Genomic DNA, 17127 nt, shown 5'->3' on the forward strand with positions numbered 1-17127 from the left:
TAAACAAATAAAGATGGAGATATTTTCTTTTAGACTTAGACTCTGATGATGATAAGGATGAAAGGGATGGTGATGAAGATATTCTTCTTAAATCAACAGGCCAGTGTTTGCCAGTAGGAGTTGTGGAGTAAGTGTTAATAAAATCAGATGATTCATTGTATTATTATTCAAACTATTTACCTTTATTGAAATAGCACAAATCAATATGAATAGCTGAAAAATATTAATAAATTATTATTATGTGGGTATAGATTAAATAAGACATCTCTTTATATTAAATTTAGTGTAAAATATGTGAATTTTCTCATGAAATTTGTTTTTAATAAGAATCCAATTTGTATATGTCTTTATAATGTATATATTAACTTTATAATAACTAATCAGGAACTTGTTACTGTGATATAATTGGTAAAGTTCGTACAACTTGTTTCAGTCTTTGAGTTAATCGATCACAGATATTGATTAAAATCTGTCTTCTTTCTAACAGGAATAATGCAGAAGGAAAACGAAAGAAACATCTTAAAGATCGTATGGGAACACTCAGAGAAAGAGAGGTTTTTATCCGATCTTCACCTCCTATATGGAGGATGGTCTATCTAATGTGGAGTGCTCCTATTACAAAATTTTGGACATTTCAGGTGTGTTATTTTGATGAAGTTGGTAATTTGAACTATTTGACTATATAGGAACGTCTGTAATTCAAAATGAACTAGTCTAAAAGTTACCCTCATTAACAAAATTGTCAATAGCAGTGCAGTCAGATAAATCTGTCCAGTTTAAGACTACAGTGGCAATAGATGAACAAAGTGATGAGGTTAGATATATCTTCTGTTTGGTTTAGGTCATGGTGATGATAGACAACCTTTTTGTTTTAGGTTATGGTGGCGAAAGGCAAAATAAATGGTAAAGTCAGATAGTTTCTCTTTGTCTTAGCTCATGGTTAACTGAATGCAACTTGGCCATGCATGGAGGTACAATATAGAAGACTTCTGCACAAGACAATTTTATTCTTAAAAGGGAAACGTAGTTCTTAGTGTATTCTTTGTTTTAAAGATACAATTCAGTTGTACTTGTGGATAATTTCTGTGAAGTATTTTCTTTATTTTTATGACTGTTTACCCATAAAATATAAGAAAAGGTTAAAAATTCTCTATCCCACTAGCATCAGCAAACACATCTTGCAGTGAAAGTGACCTACACACGTAGGAAATCATAACTTAGAAAACCAGTGCTCAATACAGAATGGGCTGTACCTGTGAAACGATGAACTCCAGCTCATAGTCTTCAATATATGACCTAATTTTAAGTGGTATAGTCATAACTTTTTAGTTTTAATTCATGGTGATGAACTTGGTGGTAGGATGATGTAATTTCTCTTCGGCTTAACTCATCATGATAAACTGGGTTCTTGGGCCAGATAACCTCTGTTAAGGTTAGTTTGTGGTGATGAACTCAGTCGTGGGGTCAGATGACTTCTGTTTGAATTATCTCATGATGGTACACTGGGTGGTAGGACCAGATAACTATTTTGCTTAGTTCATTATAATAAACCAAGTAGTAGGGTGAAATAACTTTTTTTTTTAGCTTAGCTCATCATGCTGAATTGGATTATAGGGCCAGACAACTATTGTTAAGGTTATTTCATGGTAGTTAACTAAGTGGTTGGGTCAGATAAAATATTTTTGGTTTAGCTCATCGTTATAAACTGGACGATATGGTCAGATATGAAATATAAAATAACCACTTTATTTTTTCTCCTCTAAAGTGAACAAATGACACTTTAGTTTGGTTACGCATCTCTTCCCATTGAAGTTGTTGATGATAAAATATTTCATGAGATTATTTGTCCAATATTATACTATTTGACAATAATACAACGTTTTATTTGTTCAGAAATGTTGCAAGAACTATTTATAATTTGATTAAAATGTATTTAATTACTATAAAACGTAAAATTGCCAACAGTCTAAAGAATTGTAGAAAGCAGCAGTAAATAAACTGGCAAGTTACCAATTCCCAAGAATTCTTGTTTTATAGATTGTCTATAAATTGTTTTGTAATGTTACGATACAGCCACAAAATATGCTAACAATAATTAAAAACAAAAGGATATGTCTGTTAAAGTCAATAACTAAGGCTGTTTGGTTGCTGTACCTCCCGAAATCACTCTGGTTTTCCTTTTTATATAAATTGTTGATGTGAAGTAAGCTCTGGCTGAGTTAAGTGCAGAGAATTGTACTTCTTAAGATAACTGCTATTGTCACAGAATGTTTAATTTCAAAGTGTACTTAATTTCAGATTTTCTACATGTTTTATCTGGGAATGTTCAGTTTGGCTGTGCTCTGGCCTTCTTGTGGGAATATCTATCTGGACTCGGCGGTTTGCATTTGGACAGCACTTATTGTTCTGGAAACCATTCGGAGAACCTACGTGCTTTATCGGGTAAGGATTAAACATGCAGATGGTGAATATTCACGTTTCAACCTACGGCTAAACTTTTTTGTTTTCCAACTGGTAAGGATTAATAGATTGCCACTGAATTTTCCATGGAAGTGAAACTGTTAAACAGTATAATGTACAACTTTTTTTTTTATATCCTCTTTTATTTATGTGTATTTTGTAAAATGGACTAGTTTGCTTTGCAAGTACTTCACTATTAAATGTTAGGTTTTATTTTATTGTCATAAGTGGAGATTATTTTGTTACGTATCATTTAACACATTTTATGTCCCACTTATCTTTAATAAAACCATTCAGTTGTCACCATTCTTAATTCTGATATTTTCACCAATTACTATGTTATATTTTTGTTTACCTTTTTTTTTAAAGGAAAATTTAAAGTATCTGTAATTTAATTAGTGTCTCGGGACCCATTGTTGTGTTTGGTGAGATTCCACCATATACATATTTGTTTTTATCTCTCATTTAAAAATTCTGCTAACTTAACTATTTCATAGATGATCAGGACATTTTCAAATAAAACATGTTTGCTAATGGAAGTTTGTGAAAAGTAGTCCTAAAGTGGGGACACTCACTGAACAAACTGGAAATATGTGACTCGTACTATTTATGTTTTGCAATGTGTGAAAATAAAATTCCGATGCCAGAAAATTCTAGATTGTTATATTTGTAGTCATTTTATGTTTAAAGTTATAAAATATCAAGTGTGGTAGGTTAATTTTATATATTTTATTCTTTCTTTTGTTAATATTATATTCAGCGTGTTAATCTAGTAAGTTCTTAAATAAAGGGAAATGGACTTTAATCATTTGTACGTAGGTTCTACGACTTTTATTTATATTCATTATTTGATGCATTTGAATCTCATAGTCATGTTTTCCTGATTTATTAACATTGCAAAAATAGTTTATTTTCATTCAGGATTTTATGGTTGAGCTATTGCAAATCTTGGTTTAGAATCAGTTTGGAGGTGGGGAATTACATGTTAATATTTTCTATCGATTTGTAAATTAAAAAAAAATCTTTTCTTTTTCTCGTAAGTTTGTAATTTTTGCTTTATTTAAATGCATTGGGAGTTTTTATCAATATTTATACGGGAATGTTTATGACAGTTTTTTACTCATTTGCATGCTCCTTCGTAGTGAATAGATAAAATGTAAATATATATAGAATTTGTTCCACGTCAACTTGTGAGAGAATGAATGAATAAAATCGTGTGTACTTCTTCTTGAATAAAATTAAACTTTAATTACTTACTTAGAATAGAGCTATTTCAAAAATGTTTAAGTGAAACGTTTCATATTAAAGCTATCAGTCCAATCCACATACCACATAAAATTCTCAGAATAAAAACTTTTTGACATTTTGAAATTATTACATCTTAACTCCTTATCAGCTATACAGTCTACATCACATGTAGAATTGAAAGAATCAATATATTAATTTACTTTGATTAGTTCAAAATGAGCCATAAACATACCAAAATTTTAGCTTTAAGATTTTTTATCACTGAATAATTTTTATAAGAGACAGACAGACAGACATTATTGTACATGTTATTGTAGTTTCTAACTAAATTCTTCCGCATGTCACCAACTACTGCTGCACAGCTTAGACTAAACTAAACTCTTTCCACCTAATATATGTAATTCCTTAAAATATCTATTGATATTACTTGAGTGTTTCTAACAGACAATTTTTTTTTCTTTTTCAGAAATTTAGCAGTGTACCACTTTTCTTTAAGGTCATTGAAATCCTGTTGATGATAACCTTTGTGTGTCTGTATAGTTTGGGACGTATATTTTATATTGGAAGTTTTCTAAGCCCCTATACGAGTAAAGTGCTTCTTTGTGTGGCACTTCTGTATTTTTACTATCGATTGATTGCCATTTACTTGCCAATATCACCAACACTGGGACCACTCCTGTACAGAGTTAAGTTAATGGTATGTATTACAGTACTAAGAAATATTTGTTGTAATCTGTCACTAGTTCAAAATCTATCAAGTAGCTCAAAAATACTGAAAATTTTGTATATTTTGTTTTCCTAGCTTATCTTGTATCTCTTAATCCTTCTATATTTTATGGTTAGTATACATCTACTAAGAAACTGTATTAAAATTTAAAAAAAATTTAATAAAGGTTTCTAAACTTTTGTTTTACCCCAAAAATCAGTTCATATTCTTAGCTATAGGTAATGAAACTTGTTAAGTATATTTTAGAAACAAAAATGTAAATTATACAATTACATGTAGGGTGATATGAAACTTAACATTTTTGTCAAGCTATTTTATTTGTGTTGCTTGCATACTTGCCTATTTTGATCTAATACATTTACTAATTTATTTATTTTTCATCTTCGTCACACTGTAAGTAAACAGTATACAATGACAAGAACAAAGATGTAAGAATTCCAGTGTAGATCAAAATTGGCAAGATTAAAATAACCTGAGAAGAGTTTAAAAAATTTAAGATGATTAACACATTGTCACATTTTTTCTCCAAAGTGGTATTTTTATTCCAAGAATGGTTTTACATAAGGACCTTATTTTAGGAGTTTGTTCAACCCGCACAACGTACAAAGTTTGACTCTATGTTACTGTAGGGCAACCCTTCCTGTTTAAGATTTGAGTAGGAGTCAAGTCAAAATTGTGGTACACTTTTGGGTTGACTGCATGTCACCGTACTGACTGCACATTTCATGTAAATGAACTTCCACACGCAGTATGACTGATAACTGTGAAAATCCAAATGATAAAACTGTGTATGCTGATTGTAATGGTGATAATGATAAAAAAAGCAGAAATTAAAACTGTGTGTATACACTATATATATATGTGTACATAATATGTTGTTATTGGATAAATTATCAAATTGTACATGATATATTCTATTGCAATCTTGTATGCCTGTGTAACTTATAACGTTTATTAGCCATTCTTAGGATAAGTAAAGAAAGGTATACTGATGTGTCTCTCATCATTTAAATTGTTTTGGTAAATTAAACTGAATGTTTCTATAAATTGTTTATTGGATATCTGCTAAAGCAATCTAAAACATATTAGGTTATAAATCTAGCCATAAATATTTGATTTAGCTACTTGATGATGTTTGTAAGGCATTGACATAGCAGCACTGTTATCTCGGCAGTAATTGTCTACATGAACTTTACAAGTCTGTATTGAAACATGTTATTTTTAGATGTACAGATTATTGTTGTCGCACACTGGAACATTTTAGCTCATATTTCAATGATTAAGTGGTAGACTGAATGACAACATAAGAAAACAACTATCATCATGAACATGGTGGTAAGGAAAACGGTGAACTTTAGAAGAAGAAAAAAAAACGTTTACTACAATTTGACATGACAACCCCCCCCCATAAACATGTTGTAGTAGGATTGCTCTAACAGGAAGTGAAGTCAGACTTTCTATGTTGTGTAGGTTGTTATCATTTCTGGCTGGGACTAGCTCCTGGACTATTTTGGGTATTTATAATATCAATACAGAATATGTATTTGAAAGTAAGAAAATATAACTTACTTTCTTCTAATTACTTTTAAAATAAAATCTTGAAACAATAAATGACTTAGCCTTAATATCTTTTAATAGTTATCTCAATATGATACAGAATTTTATATGCTCAATTAAAAATGTTTTTGATTACTAGCATGAAACAAGATCAAAGCATATAGTTTACTGTGACTGCTAAGTATTGCTATTAAACAAATTACCTGGCATGATACAGTTAGATAGAATGACTGTGTACTATCTTCCATTTTCAGTTTTATTTATATTAAATCAAATGTTTTCTTTAATATACACAGATTTTAAAGTTAGCTTTAAACTGAACGTGTATTTCTCGTTGGGATTACTAAAAAGTTATATATCACACAAGATATAGAACAGATTATTGGATTTTTTTTTATCATTTAAAAACAATTTTACTTTTTACTTTTTTGTATACTACAGGTGTCCTCTTTAGTTTAAACGTTAATGCAGAGTGTAGGATGAAATATCGGCTTTTTTGTGTTTATAGGTCGTTGTAGACTTTGTTAATTTCATGAGAATGACTCTACTTGTGATAATCAGTGGTGGGATTGTTATACATGCCGTCCTTTACCCAGACTACCCCCTCAATGCTGAACTTTTTCGACGAACTTTCCATCGTGCTTGGTTTTCCATGTATTTGACCCCAATTGATGATTTAGAAGGTATTTATGTATATATGTTGTTTACATTAATTGATTTTTAGAGTATATATTAAGAAGTTCAGTAATTTACATGTCAGCTTATATTGTGATAAATAGATACATTTTTTTTATCATATTTCATTATTGTAGCCTATACGACAGAATGGACAGGCAAAACTGTCCATTATTTCCTGTTGTCTGCCTAAAATTTTAGTTATAAACCTGATAGTGTAAACTGTTGGAAGTCTACTTTTTTTTTAATTATGCTTAGTTTTTGTTTAAATTCAGAGAAAATCACTTGTATTTTCGTTTACAGGTAAAGAACGATGTCACCAAGGTTATCAAAATGTATCTGAGTCGTGCTATGTTGGAAAGTGTAAGTGCGTGTTTCAGTTGTCTGCCCTGTGAAATAGTTTCAGCTAATTGTTTTGAGAAATACAGTTTTTAACTTTACAGTTTGAACTATTTGTTTTTTACACAGTAATGCGAACATTTTCCTACAATAACGCTGACAAAATAAATATTTGTATAACCTGGATCTCTTCAAAATATCTTTTGAGTGTTATTTATAAAAGGTATTGGGCAGTTCTAATTCATGTGATATATAAATTTTTAGGGTTTGGGGAAGCCAGTTATAATTTACAATTATAAATATTTTCCCAGATGTGTTAGTTGTAATATTGTATCTGAAAGAGCTTATTAGAATATATTTGAAATAAGTCTCTATTATTCTAGATTCCGATTTCACCTGTCCCACTACAGGAGCATGGCCGTACATATTTTCAATTCAGTATTTTGTGCTTCTAAAGTTGATATTGTTGACTTTACTCTATGCTCTCTTCAGGTACACTAGTTTTGCCATTTCGAAACAGATTTCATAACATTCTATATTGTAATATTTTTTACATTAATAGTTTGTGTTCATAATATTCTGTTTTGTAATGTTTTTCTTACATTAATAGTTTGTGTTTATAATATTCTGTTTTGTAATATTTTTCTTACATTAATAGTTTGTGTTTATAATATTCTATTTTGTAATATTTTTTACATTAATAGTTTGTGTTTATAATATTCTATTTTGTACTATTTTTTACGTTAATAGTTTGTGTTTATAATATTCTATTTGTAATATTTTTTACGTTAATAGTTTGTGTTTATAATATTCTATTTTGTAATATTTTTTACATTAATAGTTTGTGTTTATAATATTCTATTTTGTAATATGTTTTACATTAATAGTTTGTGTTTATAATATTCTATTTTGTAACAAAATAATGGGGAATTGATTGTTCTAACAAATCCCATTGTTTTTTGTTTTTATATTAATGAATATCTTTAAAATATGAACATTATTTTAGATGTATTAAGCAGTAAAACTAAGAGACCAAGGTAGTTTTATTACAATACCAGCTGTGTTTCTGTTTTTAGAAATTCAATAGTGCTAATTTTTACATATTGTTTTTTTAGTTTTAATTGTTTAAATCTTTGAATATTAAGAAAAAAATCATTTGGTAAACACATAATTTTGGAGGGTGAAATTATGAAGAATATTACTTCATGTAAAGAAGTAAAATATAAATAGTTGATATATTAAAAATTACGACTGTTTATATATTCTTAAGTCCAAAAGGTTTACTCTGAGGTTTGTATGTTTTCTAATTAATCTTAGTCTTTCAAGTATTGGAAAGTAAAAAAAAAATAAGCATAGTTTCTCATTTAATATGCTTACATCTTTATTATTTGACAGTTTTATATAATAATATTAGTCCCTAACTGGTTCTGTGTTTGATTTCTTTCAAAAGACTCTTAATCCCTTGTTGTCAGAGTAAGTGTTTGTATTTCAGTGCCACTGCATCAAAAATACAGAACGAGACTGAAGACATCTGGAAATTTCAACGTTATCAGCTAGTGGTAGATTTTGCTAACAGACTGCGATTACCTGCACCATTGAACATAATAAGTTACATATTAATTATATTTGAATGGACTTGGAGACTTATCTGTTGCAGACCTTGCAAGAACAACAGGAAACGTGATGAGGTGATTTCTTTTACTATTATTGTTTGAGTAATCATTATTATTCAGGTAAGGGGACTGTGTTTTCTAAAGAAAAATGTAGACATGAATTTTGCCAAGTCTCAGGCAAAACTAAAATCTGGAGGAGCATCTCGCCTTACACATTTTTCCTGATCTTAACAGAAATTGCTGTAAAAAAAGAAACAAACTCGAGCGTAAATTGAATCAAATGAGTGGAACTAATTCAAAACGTAATTTTTGTTACTTAAAATAACAAAGTATATCACTTAAGTTTTACACATATGCACCCCACCCCCATATGTATATATATGTGTATAGGTGCTCCTCAAGATTTTAAATTTTGCTGGGATTTGGCAGTTTATTCTAAGGGATTTAAACAGCAAAGAAAACGTTTTTAAAATTATGTATCGGTACAAATTATTACATCAGTATTCTGTATAAAATCATTGCATTGCATGATTCTAAATTAACATAATGTGTTCCAAGAAGGACCAATTCATGAAAGGATTGTTTATGTAGTTCTGTTATATAGTTCTTGAGTTGTATTACTTAACTGATAAAAAAATTCAATTTCCTTAATGTAGGATGGGGAGGCTGTTTTGATAAGTGATAAAATAGCTGTCGGACGTCTCACTGAGAAAGACTACAACTACTGGCGACAGCTAGCTCAGGAGTACAGTACTTCTGAGGAGGAAATAGCCAAAGAAGAAAACATGCAGAAAAAACAGATGGAACTGTAGGAATTGAATAATAATCTTGCTGAACCTCAATTTTAATTAAATTTACTAGTTAAAAATATAACAGAATGAAAAGAAATTAAATTGGAGAATAGTTTTTAAATCTTTTTAGTGCACTTTCGTATGCAGTGTAAAACTCTGTTCATGTTTCTTTAGTCTATAATCCCAGGGAAATCCATATTTATCAACGTAAAATAATTCATTGAATAATCGCAATGCAGCAAAAATGAATCTGTTCTATGTGTATGATTTTTTAGTTTTTAATGGTTAATATGTTTAAATCTTTGAATATTAAGAAAAAAATCATTTGGTAAACACATAATTTTGGAGGGTAAAATTATGAAGAATATCACTTCGTGTAAAGTAGTAAAATATAAATAGTTCATATATTAAAATTACGACAGTTTACATATTCTTAAATCCAAAAGGTTTACTTTGTGGTTTGTATGTTTTCTAATTAATCCCAGTACAAATTTGCTATTGTGTATTTCAATAATAATAATAATAATAAAACTTGTTAAAAATGTAGATTTTCTAACAAGTTTCAGACTACTAATATGTCAGCTATTCTTACTTACAGAAAGAAATAGCTTAAAAAATTAGTTCAGTTATGTTAATTTTTTTTTATTGCTGATTATTGTTGTGAGGTGACATAAATTACTCAAAATCTGATAATATATCGAGTATAAAGGCATTGAAATTCCAAAGAAAAAACCTTTGTAGGTTAACAACAATAGCAGAAGACGTTGAGTATGAGAAGAACATATTGCGGCAGGTCAAAGGCCGTGTGGGGGAGTTGGAGAGAATGCTTATGTTCTCACAGGTGTTCTTGGAAAGCATAAAACACATGAATCAGAGAGAAGAAGGTTTGTGTATTGGAGAAACTTTTTTAATTTCTTTTTTATATTTGTTAAAAAAGATATCATGTTTCTGCCATTTGTCTGTCTGCAGTTTTGTAAATATATTAACTCAGTTTTGGTACTAAAAAAAAGTTTTGTGAATATAGACTTGAATAAGCATATTTGGTTTATATTTTAATCTTCCAAGATGGTCAAGTTTGTAACACTACTGTACTTTTTATTATGAGGTTTACTTGATCTGTTAACAATGAATAATTGGGCAAATTACCATTGTGTGATAGATCATTATCAGTGTTGTAGTTTTACAGCAGTATAAGTCTTTGTGTGTGTGTGTGTTATATTGTGTAAGAGTATGTTACAATAAAATTTACATCTGACTGAAAAAGAGTTTATTACTCTTTACAAAATATTTTTGTTTGAAGAAAGAATTGTTCAAAAGAATAATGAACGATTTTCCAATCTAAACCTTTGAAACTGTTTAGAAAATAAACAGTTAAGTTTTATTGCTATCCTTATAAGCTATTAATACTATAGAATTTTAATTAGTAACTTTTTTGTTTTAATTACGTAAATTCTACAAAGATGAACCTGAAAAACATTGTTTTTCAAGCTTTACTTGAGATGAATACTTAAACTTCAGCATGCTTGTTATTTCAGCTCCTCCTTCCTGTCCTAAGAAAGGTAGGCAAGTCCAGAAAAGAGGAGTTATGTAGTTTTTAAGGCTTATTTATATATTAGGGGAAAATGTTTAATATAGCATGCAATACTTAAGGAGAAAATGATGCTTGTTTCAAAACCTGAATTCTGCATGTAAAAATAAATTAGATACTTCCTTCTTGATAAAGATTCACTTTAAATATGTGAAAAAATATAATCTAAATTATAATGGGCTGATCTAATTCATGCTGACGAGTAAACTTAAGTTACATCCCTGCGTTTTGCATGGACATAATTAGCATGAGTCAAAAGTGTTATTGGAACTGTACTGGTTTCACAATGCACAATGAAAGAAGTATTCTGTTACATTGTTAAAGCACAGTCTGTTTACTTAATATTCAGAACGTAGTCAGGGCTCTTTGCACTTCCTTGCACGTCAAACCCCTTATCCTGGGACCATAGTTCAACGGTTTCCCATCCCTGACAAATATGTGGCTTGGGAAGTAATGTGGATAGACTACGATCCAGTTGCATACAGCCGGCCTCGTTCAGAATTTCCAGTGTCACTGCAGCCTCATGTGGATGAAGACTTGCTACTGTAAGTGTAGGAATCTGTAATCAGTTTTATGAATATGTTAGGACTTAATCATCAGATTTGTGTCACACTTCATGAATTACACAATAAATGTTTAATATTTTTCTTATAATAACCTGAGGAAAATTGCTAGCATTTTCACTACAAAAAATACTAATAACTCTTCATAAATTAAATATTTTAACTTAAACAGGAGAATTTCATGCATTTTGTTTAATTATGAATAAAATGTCAACATGTATTGTTACATTTCTGTGCCTTTGGGTAAACAGCCAGGTCAGAGATCCCTAGGGTTAAGGTATACTTGTCTCTAATTTTGAACTCCTGGCCAGAGGGTAGACAACCAGCCAACAGCACCCAACACTACAAGGGTTTTGTCTTGCTCTTTTGAAGTGGGGGGAGTGTATTTTGAAACTAAAATTTTAAAACTTGATTCAACATAAAAAGGTTATAAAGTGGGAATAATTTTAGACAAATTTCTTAATGAAAAGCAGAATTATTGTAAACTTTATTAAACATAAGCCAACCATAGCTAGTTTCTGATACATAGATGTCAAGCACAAAGTGGTCAGGACAAACAACAACTCTTTTCTGGTCCTGTTTGAATGCATGAAGCCACTTTCTAGACAATTTCAGATTTGAAGGTTACGATTGACCACCTCTATTAGAACATCCAGGCACACAAAAGTCGTTTGAGGCATTTTTGAGCTATATTTATGAAACAAACAGAAAGCACGTTAACAAGGCGATTCAAAGAACTTGAAGGATATAAACATACAGGTTTCTGACTATAGACAAGGACTACATCGCTACTGGAATTCTCTTCTGGTATAATTAGCATGGCCCCTCATTGAATAAATACCATGTCTGGCATTAGTAACTTTACTACTCATTAAAAAAAAAAAGGATTCATTTTTCTCTGAAACACAGCAACTCCACATGGGAAAATCAATGTAACTTAACAACAAGAAAAAGTAACTGAAACATAGTTGGGTTTTTATAATCAGCTCAACACTAGTGCCAAACAAATATTTTAAAAACATTTTAGCTTAGTAGTGAAGTCTTATTTTAACTTATTTTCCTTCCAGACTCTGAATTTCTCTTACAGTCCAGTTTTTGTATTGTTTACATTCTTTGTAATTTCAGGTTAAGAGAAAAACAAGGAACTGTGCTACCAATGTTACAGTGGAACTCTTTGTCCACTAATCCTGCAGGCATCACTATCGATCGGCAGTCGTGGATTATTGAAGGGGATGGCATGCCCCTTGTTTACAAGCTGGACAGGGAGGGCGTTCCACGGTAAGTATGAAAGTTACACAGAAGTATCAGAAGGTTTGTTGGTATGAACGTTAATTCTGTCGGCATAAGGCTTTGGAGCTCAACTCTACTTGGAAAAATCCCACTGTGTGAACATCTGTTACAATTTCAAGTAAAATCTTTTAATAGTTACATGAACTATCTTCGAGTTGATTTATGACAACTTAATTGTTTGCATTTATTATATTGTTGAAATAAGGATAAATACAGTTTGTTTCAAAAATCTAAATTCATCTGTTGTACAAGTGTGAAAACGCCGATGATTATCATTTTATATGTCAATTTGCCAGATTTTTCAGCAAGATATGTTGTGCTTTATAAGTCATAATGCATGGCTTCTCTAAATTTGTTGATTATGAAAAGATGTGCAATTAGCTTAGTAAAAAGTTTATTGTAGGCATTGCGTAATACGTTAACGTTTCAGTTGAACATTTGGGTTGAAATCATTGTGATATTGATTATTTCTACCACCCAATACTTTTCTTACTAAGAAATCCACTTGGTCGAACTGGATTAAGAGGAAGAGGGGCTTTACCACGTTGGGGACCAAATCATTATGTTATTATTGTCATGACAAGGTATGTCAGATTGTTTTTGTAATTGCTTGTAAAATGTAATTGTTTCTGGTTAATAATATTTTATCATGCTAGATCTTCACTGTTAATATATCTGGCTTTCACATTAATATAATATTTTATCATGTCAATTTCTTGCTGTGATATAACAAGCTTCCATGTTAATATGTTATAATATCAGCTCTTTGTTATTGAGAGTATATTGTATGAGTGTGTAATATTATATAACTATTATAACCCATTATATACTTTTTAAGATTATTCAAGAACAAAATCTGTTTTTTGTTTGGGTTTAATTATCTATGGAATAATTACAGTTAATGAAGGATTTATGACCGTTAAACTGGTATTTTTGTTTATGGCAAAGATGGCAAAATAATAAGATCGTGACTCCTGTAGGAAAGGGACTGGAATTTGTTGTTCTCAGAACAACGGAGAAAAGAGACCAGATTTCTTTACCTGGAGTGAGTTTAATGTTTTATGCTAATGCTAAAAAAGAAAAAACTTGTTTATTGCTTTTAGGCTCCAGCTAAAGTTCTAATTTAAAGTCCTTATTCTATATCTATAAAACCTGTGAAGCAAAAGTCATAAAATATAAACATTCTGTTGTTTATAGCTATAAAAATCTAGAAAAAAAATACTGTTTACTTTGTTCCTAAAAAATTCATTTTTGAATACACAATTATGTTTTGTTAGATTCTTGTTTATAACATAGAATACTCTCAAAGTGACCATGAAAACAAAATACTTCTGCTTTAGGGATTTGTACCAGGAGATCAGAAGTATGAAGTCGTACGAGCTCTTTTCAAAGTTCAAGAAACGGGGACAAACAAGTGGAAAACTGAGGAGGACTTGGTTCAGGTGAGCTAAAAAGAAAAATTTATCATTGACTCTGCCTAACACTCTAAATAAATGGATTGAGACTCAGACTAGTTGTACCTTAAAATATAAAAATAACATTCCAGGCCTCCCAGTAAAACCTATAAAAAAATGTTATTTCCATTCTCATTTCCTATTACTTTTATTTTTGCTGAAAATAGACTAAAAAAAACTTTTAAAAATCTATAAAATATACACTTAACCCAAACTGTTGTTGCTAAATTTTTGATACTGTAGTCATGATATTACCATAATTATCCAATATAGATCCATTGAAATGTAACGATTTTGCACCATTTTTGATGTAGGGGAATAATTAAGACCTCATCATCAGCATTATTATAACTTTTTGATACTGTAGTCATGATATTACCATAATTATCCAATATAGATCCATTGAAATGTAACGATTTTGCACCATTTTTGATGTAGGGGAATAATTAAGACCTCATCATCAGCATTATTATAACTTGTGTAGCAAAATTTGTCACCACACAAAAATGGCCAATTTCTTCATAAAAATTTTACAGATGGGTATAGAAATTGACATTTGTTATTAACTCTATAATTTGGTTTGTGAATCCACAGTTTGCTGTGTATTTTTAGAAAAGAAAAAACCCATAAAAAACTATTTTTGAAATGGCTCATATGGAGGTTGAGCTTTGCTTTAAGACTTCTTGTAACAGTACCATTATGCTACTAATATATATATAGCTTTCCAATTAATATCATATTTTATCATGTTGGCTCCTTTCTGTTGATATAACTAGCTGTCTCATGTCACTTAGTTATTGGTGACTAACCACATCCACAGTAATATTTTGAATGTTGTTATTGTATCCCAAGACACTAGTTAAGAAAGAAAAAAAGTAGAATGGATATTGAGAGAAAGGACAAAATATAGGCCATAAAACAAGTTTGAAGGTTTCTTTGTGACAACACGTAAACAATTATTGGTGGCTGTTACTTACAGAATTTAACTAGGAACACTCTCCTTTTTTTTTTATCCTTTAACTACCCAGATGAGAGCATTATGTTCACATAATTTTTGCATTAGAATGCTCTATTATTATTATTATTATTATTATTACTATCATTTATACTTTTTGGCCCAACACCCTGTAATAATTAATTACAATTTAATTATTAAGTTATTTTCCTCACACATTAGGGATATGATAAAAACAATTAATTGACCACATAAATCTGTTTGGTAGCTCAGTAGTAAGTGAGTTAATTGATTAAAAGAAACTAAAACGCATCATCTCTCTACTGCGTATATCCTGTGAAAAGTTAATGATGAACTGGATATTATATTTTCCTTTGTACTTCATCCTTATGTAACTTTCTCTGCCATGCAGTTCATGAAAAACTGCAGTATTTCATCGGAGAATCTTGAAACGATGGAGGGTGATTCAAGTAGTCAACAGGATGTAAAGAGTGACATTATTCTCAAGGGATACATGGACGATCCCTGGAATACGGATCAAGCCTGGCGAGAAGTGGAACTCTGGCACGTCCATTACAGCGGTGTCGAAAATGTAGCTGATAAGTTACAGGTGTTGTGTTTAAATACTTTGGAAATTTTTATTTTCATGAAAGGTTCAGAGAAATAAAAGTTTAGATTTTTTTTTTTTTACATGATTTGATCTTTATGTGAGAACATGTACAAGTGAAATGTAAGTATTTTATAATAAATTTTTAATCAGACAAGCTTCTGGAAAATATTTTTCTACAGAAGTGATCAAGCAACTTTAATCAGTTTGCTTATTCATTTGTTCATTGTAACCATTTATTTTTAGGTTGAAAATTATAAATCATAGTTTTTGAGCAAAAGACTAATGTACTAAATTAATCTTAGAAAATGTTTATTTATCAATGATTGAAGTAATGCACAGACTCATCTGTTACAAGAAACCTTAGAAAAATTTCTTTAATTTCAGTAGTATCTAACATCAAAATTCATTATTTGTTAACGTGTTAATATATATATATATATATATATTTATTTATTTGTGTTTTAACCACTTGAAATTCACATCAAGATGGTTTTATATCATCTTCGTTCATAATAATTATGTACATCCTGTCACTCTTTTATTGTTGTTTCTCTTCCTTTTTTCAGCCTAGCCTTGGGTGGAGGATAATTACAGATGATGTCTTCATTAAGCTACCTGCTGGGCAGGCTGCACTTCTGCAGGAAGTCACCCATCGACTCCAACCTGTGATTCTGTGACTGCTCCAACGATCATTGTCGTTGGTGTGGTTTTATCATTAATTTTTAATTTGTATTTAAAAAGTACATTGATTTTTTTTTACTGTTTTTACTACAATGGGTATGAATGTAATTGAAAATTTTGTATTTGTGAATGTATTTTTAATTCATTTGTCTACAGTAGTTACATAACTGTCGATAAGAAAGAACATTTAAATTTTAGAAACATGTTCAATTAAAAAGTAGACTATTGTGTTTTGAAACATAATTAGATTTTTTTTATACATGGGGGGGGAGGATCTTTAATTTTTCTTTCTAAAATATGCACATTATATATATTTGGTTTTTACTGTATATTTTATTAGTTACAATACTCCTTTTATTTTGTAAAATATTTTCAATGGTATATTTTTTCTACCAAGTTTTTGCCTTGAATAATTTCTCAGTTGTGCAAATAAGTATCTGTATGTACCAAATAATATTTTACACGTGTGATATGTTCTTTAACACTGTTCCATCTGTGTTCCCTTAATCTATAGAATTTCAGTATTAAATGTCTGCATTTTGTGAGGGTGGCCCACTAGGTGAAAACGATTTTGGT

General features: G+C 30.0%; 2 protein-coding genes across 2 annotated transcripts in view; both read left to right on the forward strand.

Annotated features, from left to right (window-relative positions):
* The window catches only part of LOC111089296 (transient receptor potential cation channel subfamily M member 1-like), a 4613-nt gene extending 4482 nt beyond the window's left edge, over positions 1 to 131 (forward strand). The window contains exon 6 of the mRNA XM_022401534.1: positions 14 to 131. Within this exon, the coding sequence (XP_022257242.1) occupies positions 14 to 131 (118 nt within the window). The remainder of the gene's footprint in view (positions 1 to 13) is intronic.
* On the forward strand, positions 38 to 16754 carry LOC106473024 (protein ced-11-like). The gene is made up of 17 exons (XM_022401535.1): positions 38 to 127; positions 488 to 638; positions 2299 to 2442; positions 4175 to 4405; positions 6501 to 6675; positions 6971 to 7030; positions 7390 to 7498; positions 8499 to 8694; positions 9276 to 9427; positions 10152 to 10294; positions 11348 to 11543; positions 12687 to 12839; positions 13349 to 13435; positions 13800 to 13896; positions 14192 to 14293; positions 15673 to 15870; positions 16437 to 16754. The coding sequence occupies exons 2-17, from the start codon at positions 531 to 533 to the stop codon at positions 16545 to 16547; spliced, it is 2262 nt and encodes a 753-aa protein (XP_022257243.1). The 5' UTR covers positions 38 to 127; positions 488 to 530; the 3' UTR covers positions 16548 to 16754.
* The last annotated feature ends 373 nt before the right edge of the window (positions 16755 to 17127 follow it).

This window comes from Limulus polyphemus, unplaced genomic scaffold, assembly GCF_000517525.1.
Source record: "Limulus polyphemus unplaced genomic scaffold, Limulus_polyphemus-2.1.2 Scaffold5819, whole genome shotgun sequence".
Classification (NCBI taxonomy): Eukaryota; Metazoa; Arthropoda; class Merostomata; order Xiphosura; family Limulidae; genus Limulus; species Limulus polyphemus.

Coding starts and splice junctions, on each gene's coding strand:
- LOC106473024 (XM_022401535.1), top strand. CDS start 531: ATGGGAACACTCAGAGAAAGAGAGGTTTTTATCCGATCTTCACCTCCT. Junction 11,544..12,686: donor GTGGATGAAGACTTGCTACT/GTAAGTGTAGGA, acceptor TTGTAATTTCAG/GTTAAGAGAAAAACAAGGAA. Junction 14,294..15,672: donor CTGAGGAGGACTTGGTTCAG/GTGAGCTAAAAA, acceptor TCTGCCATGCAG/TTCATGAAAAACTGCAGTAT.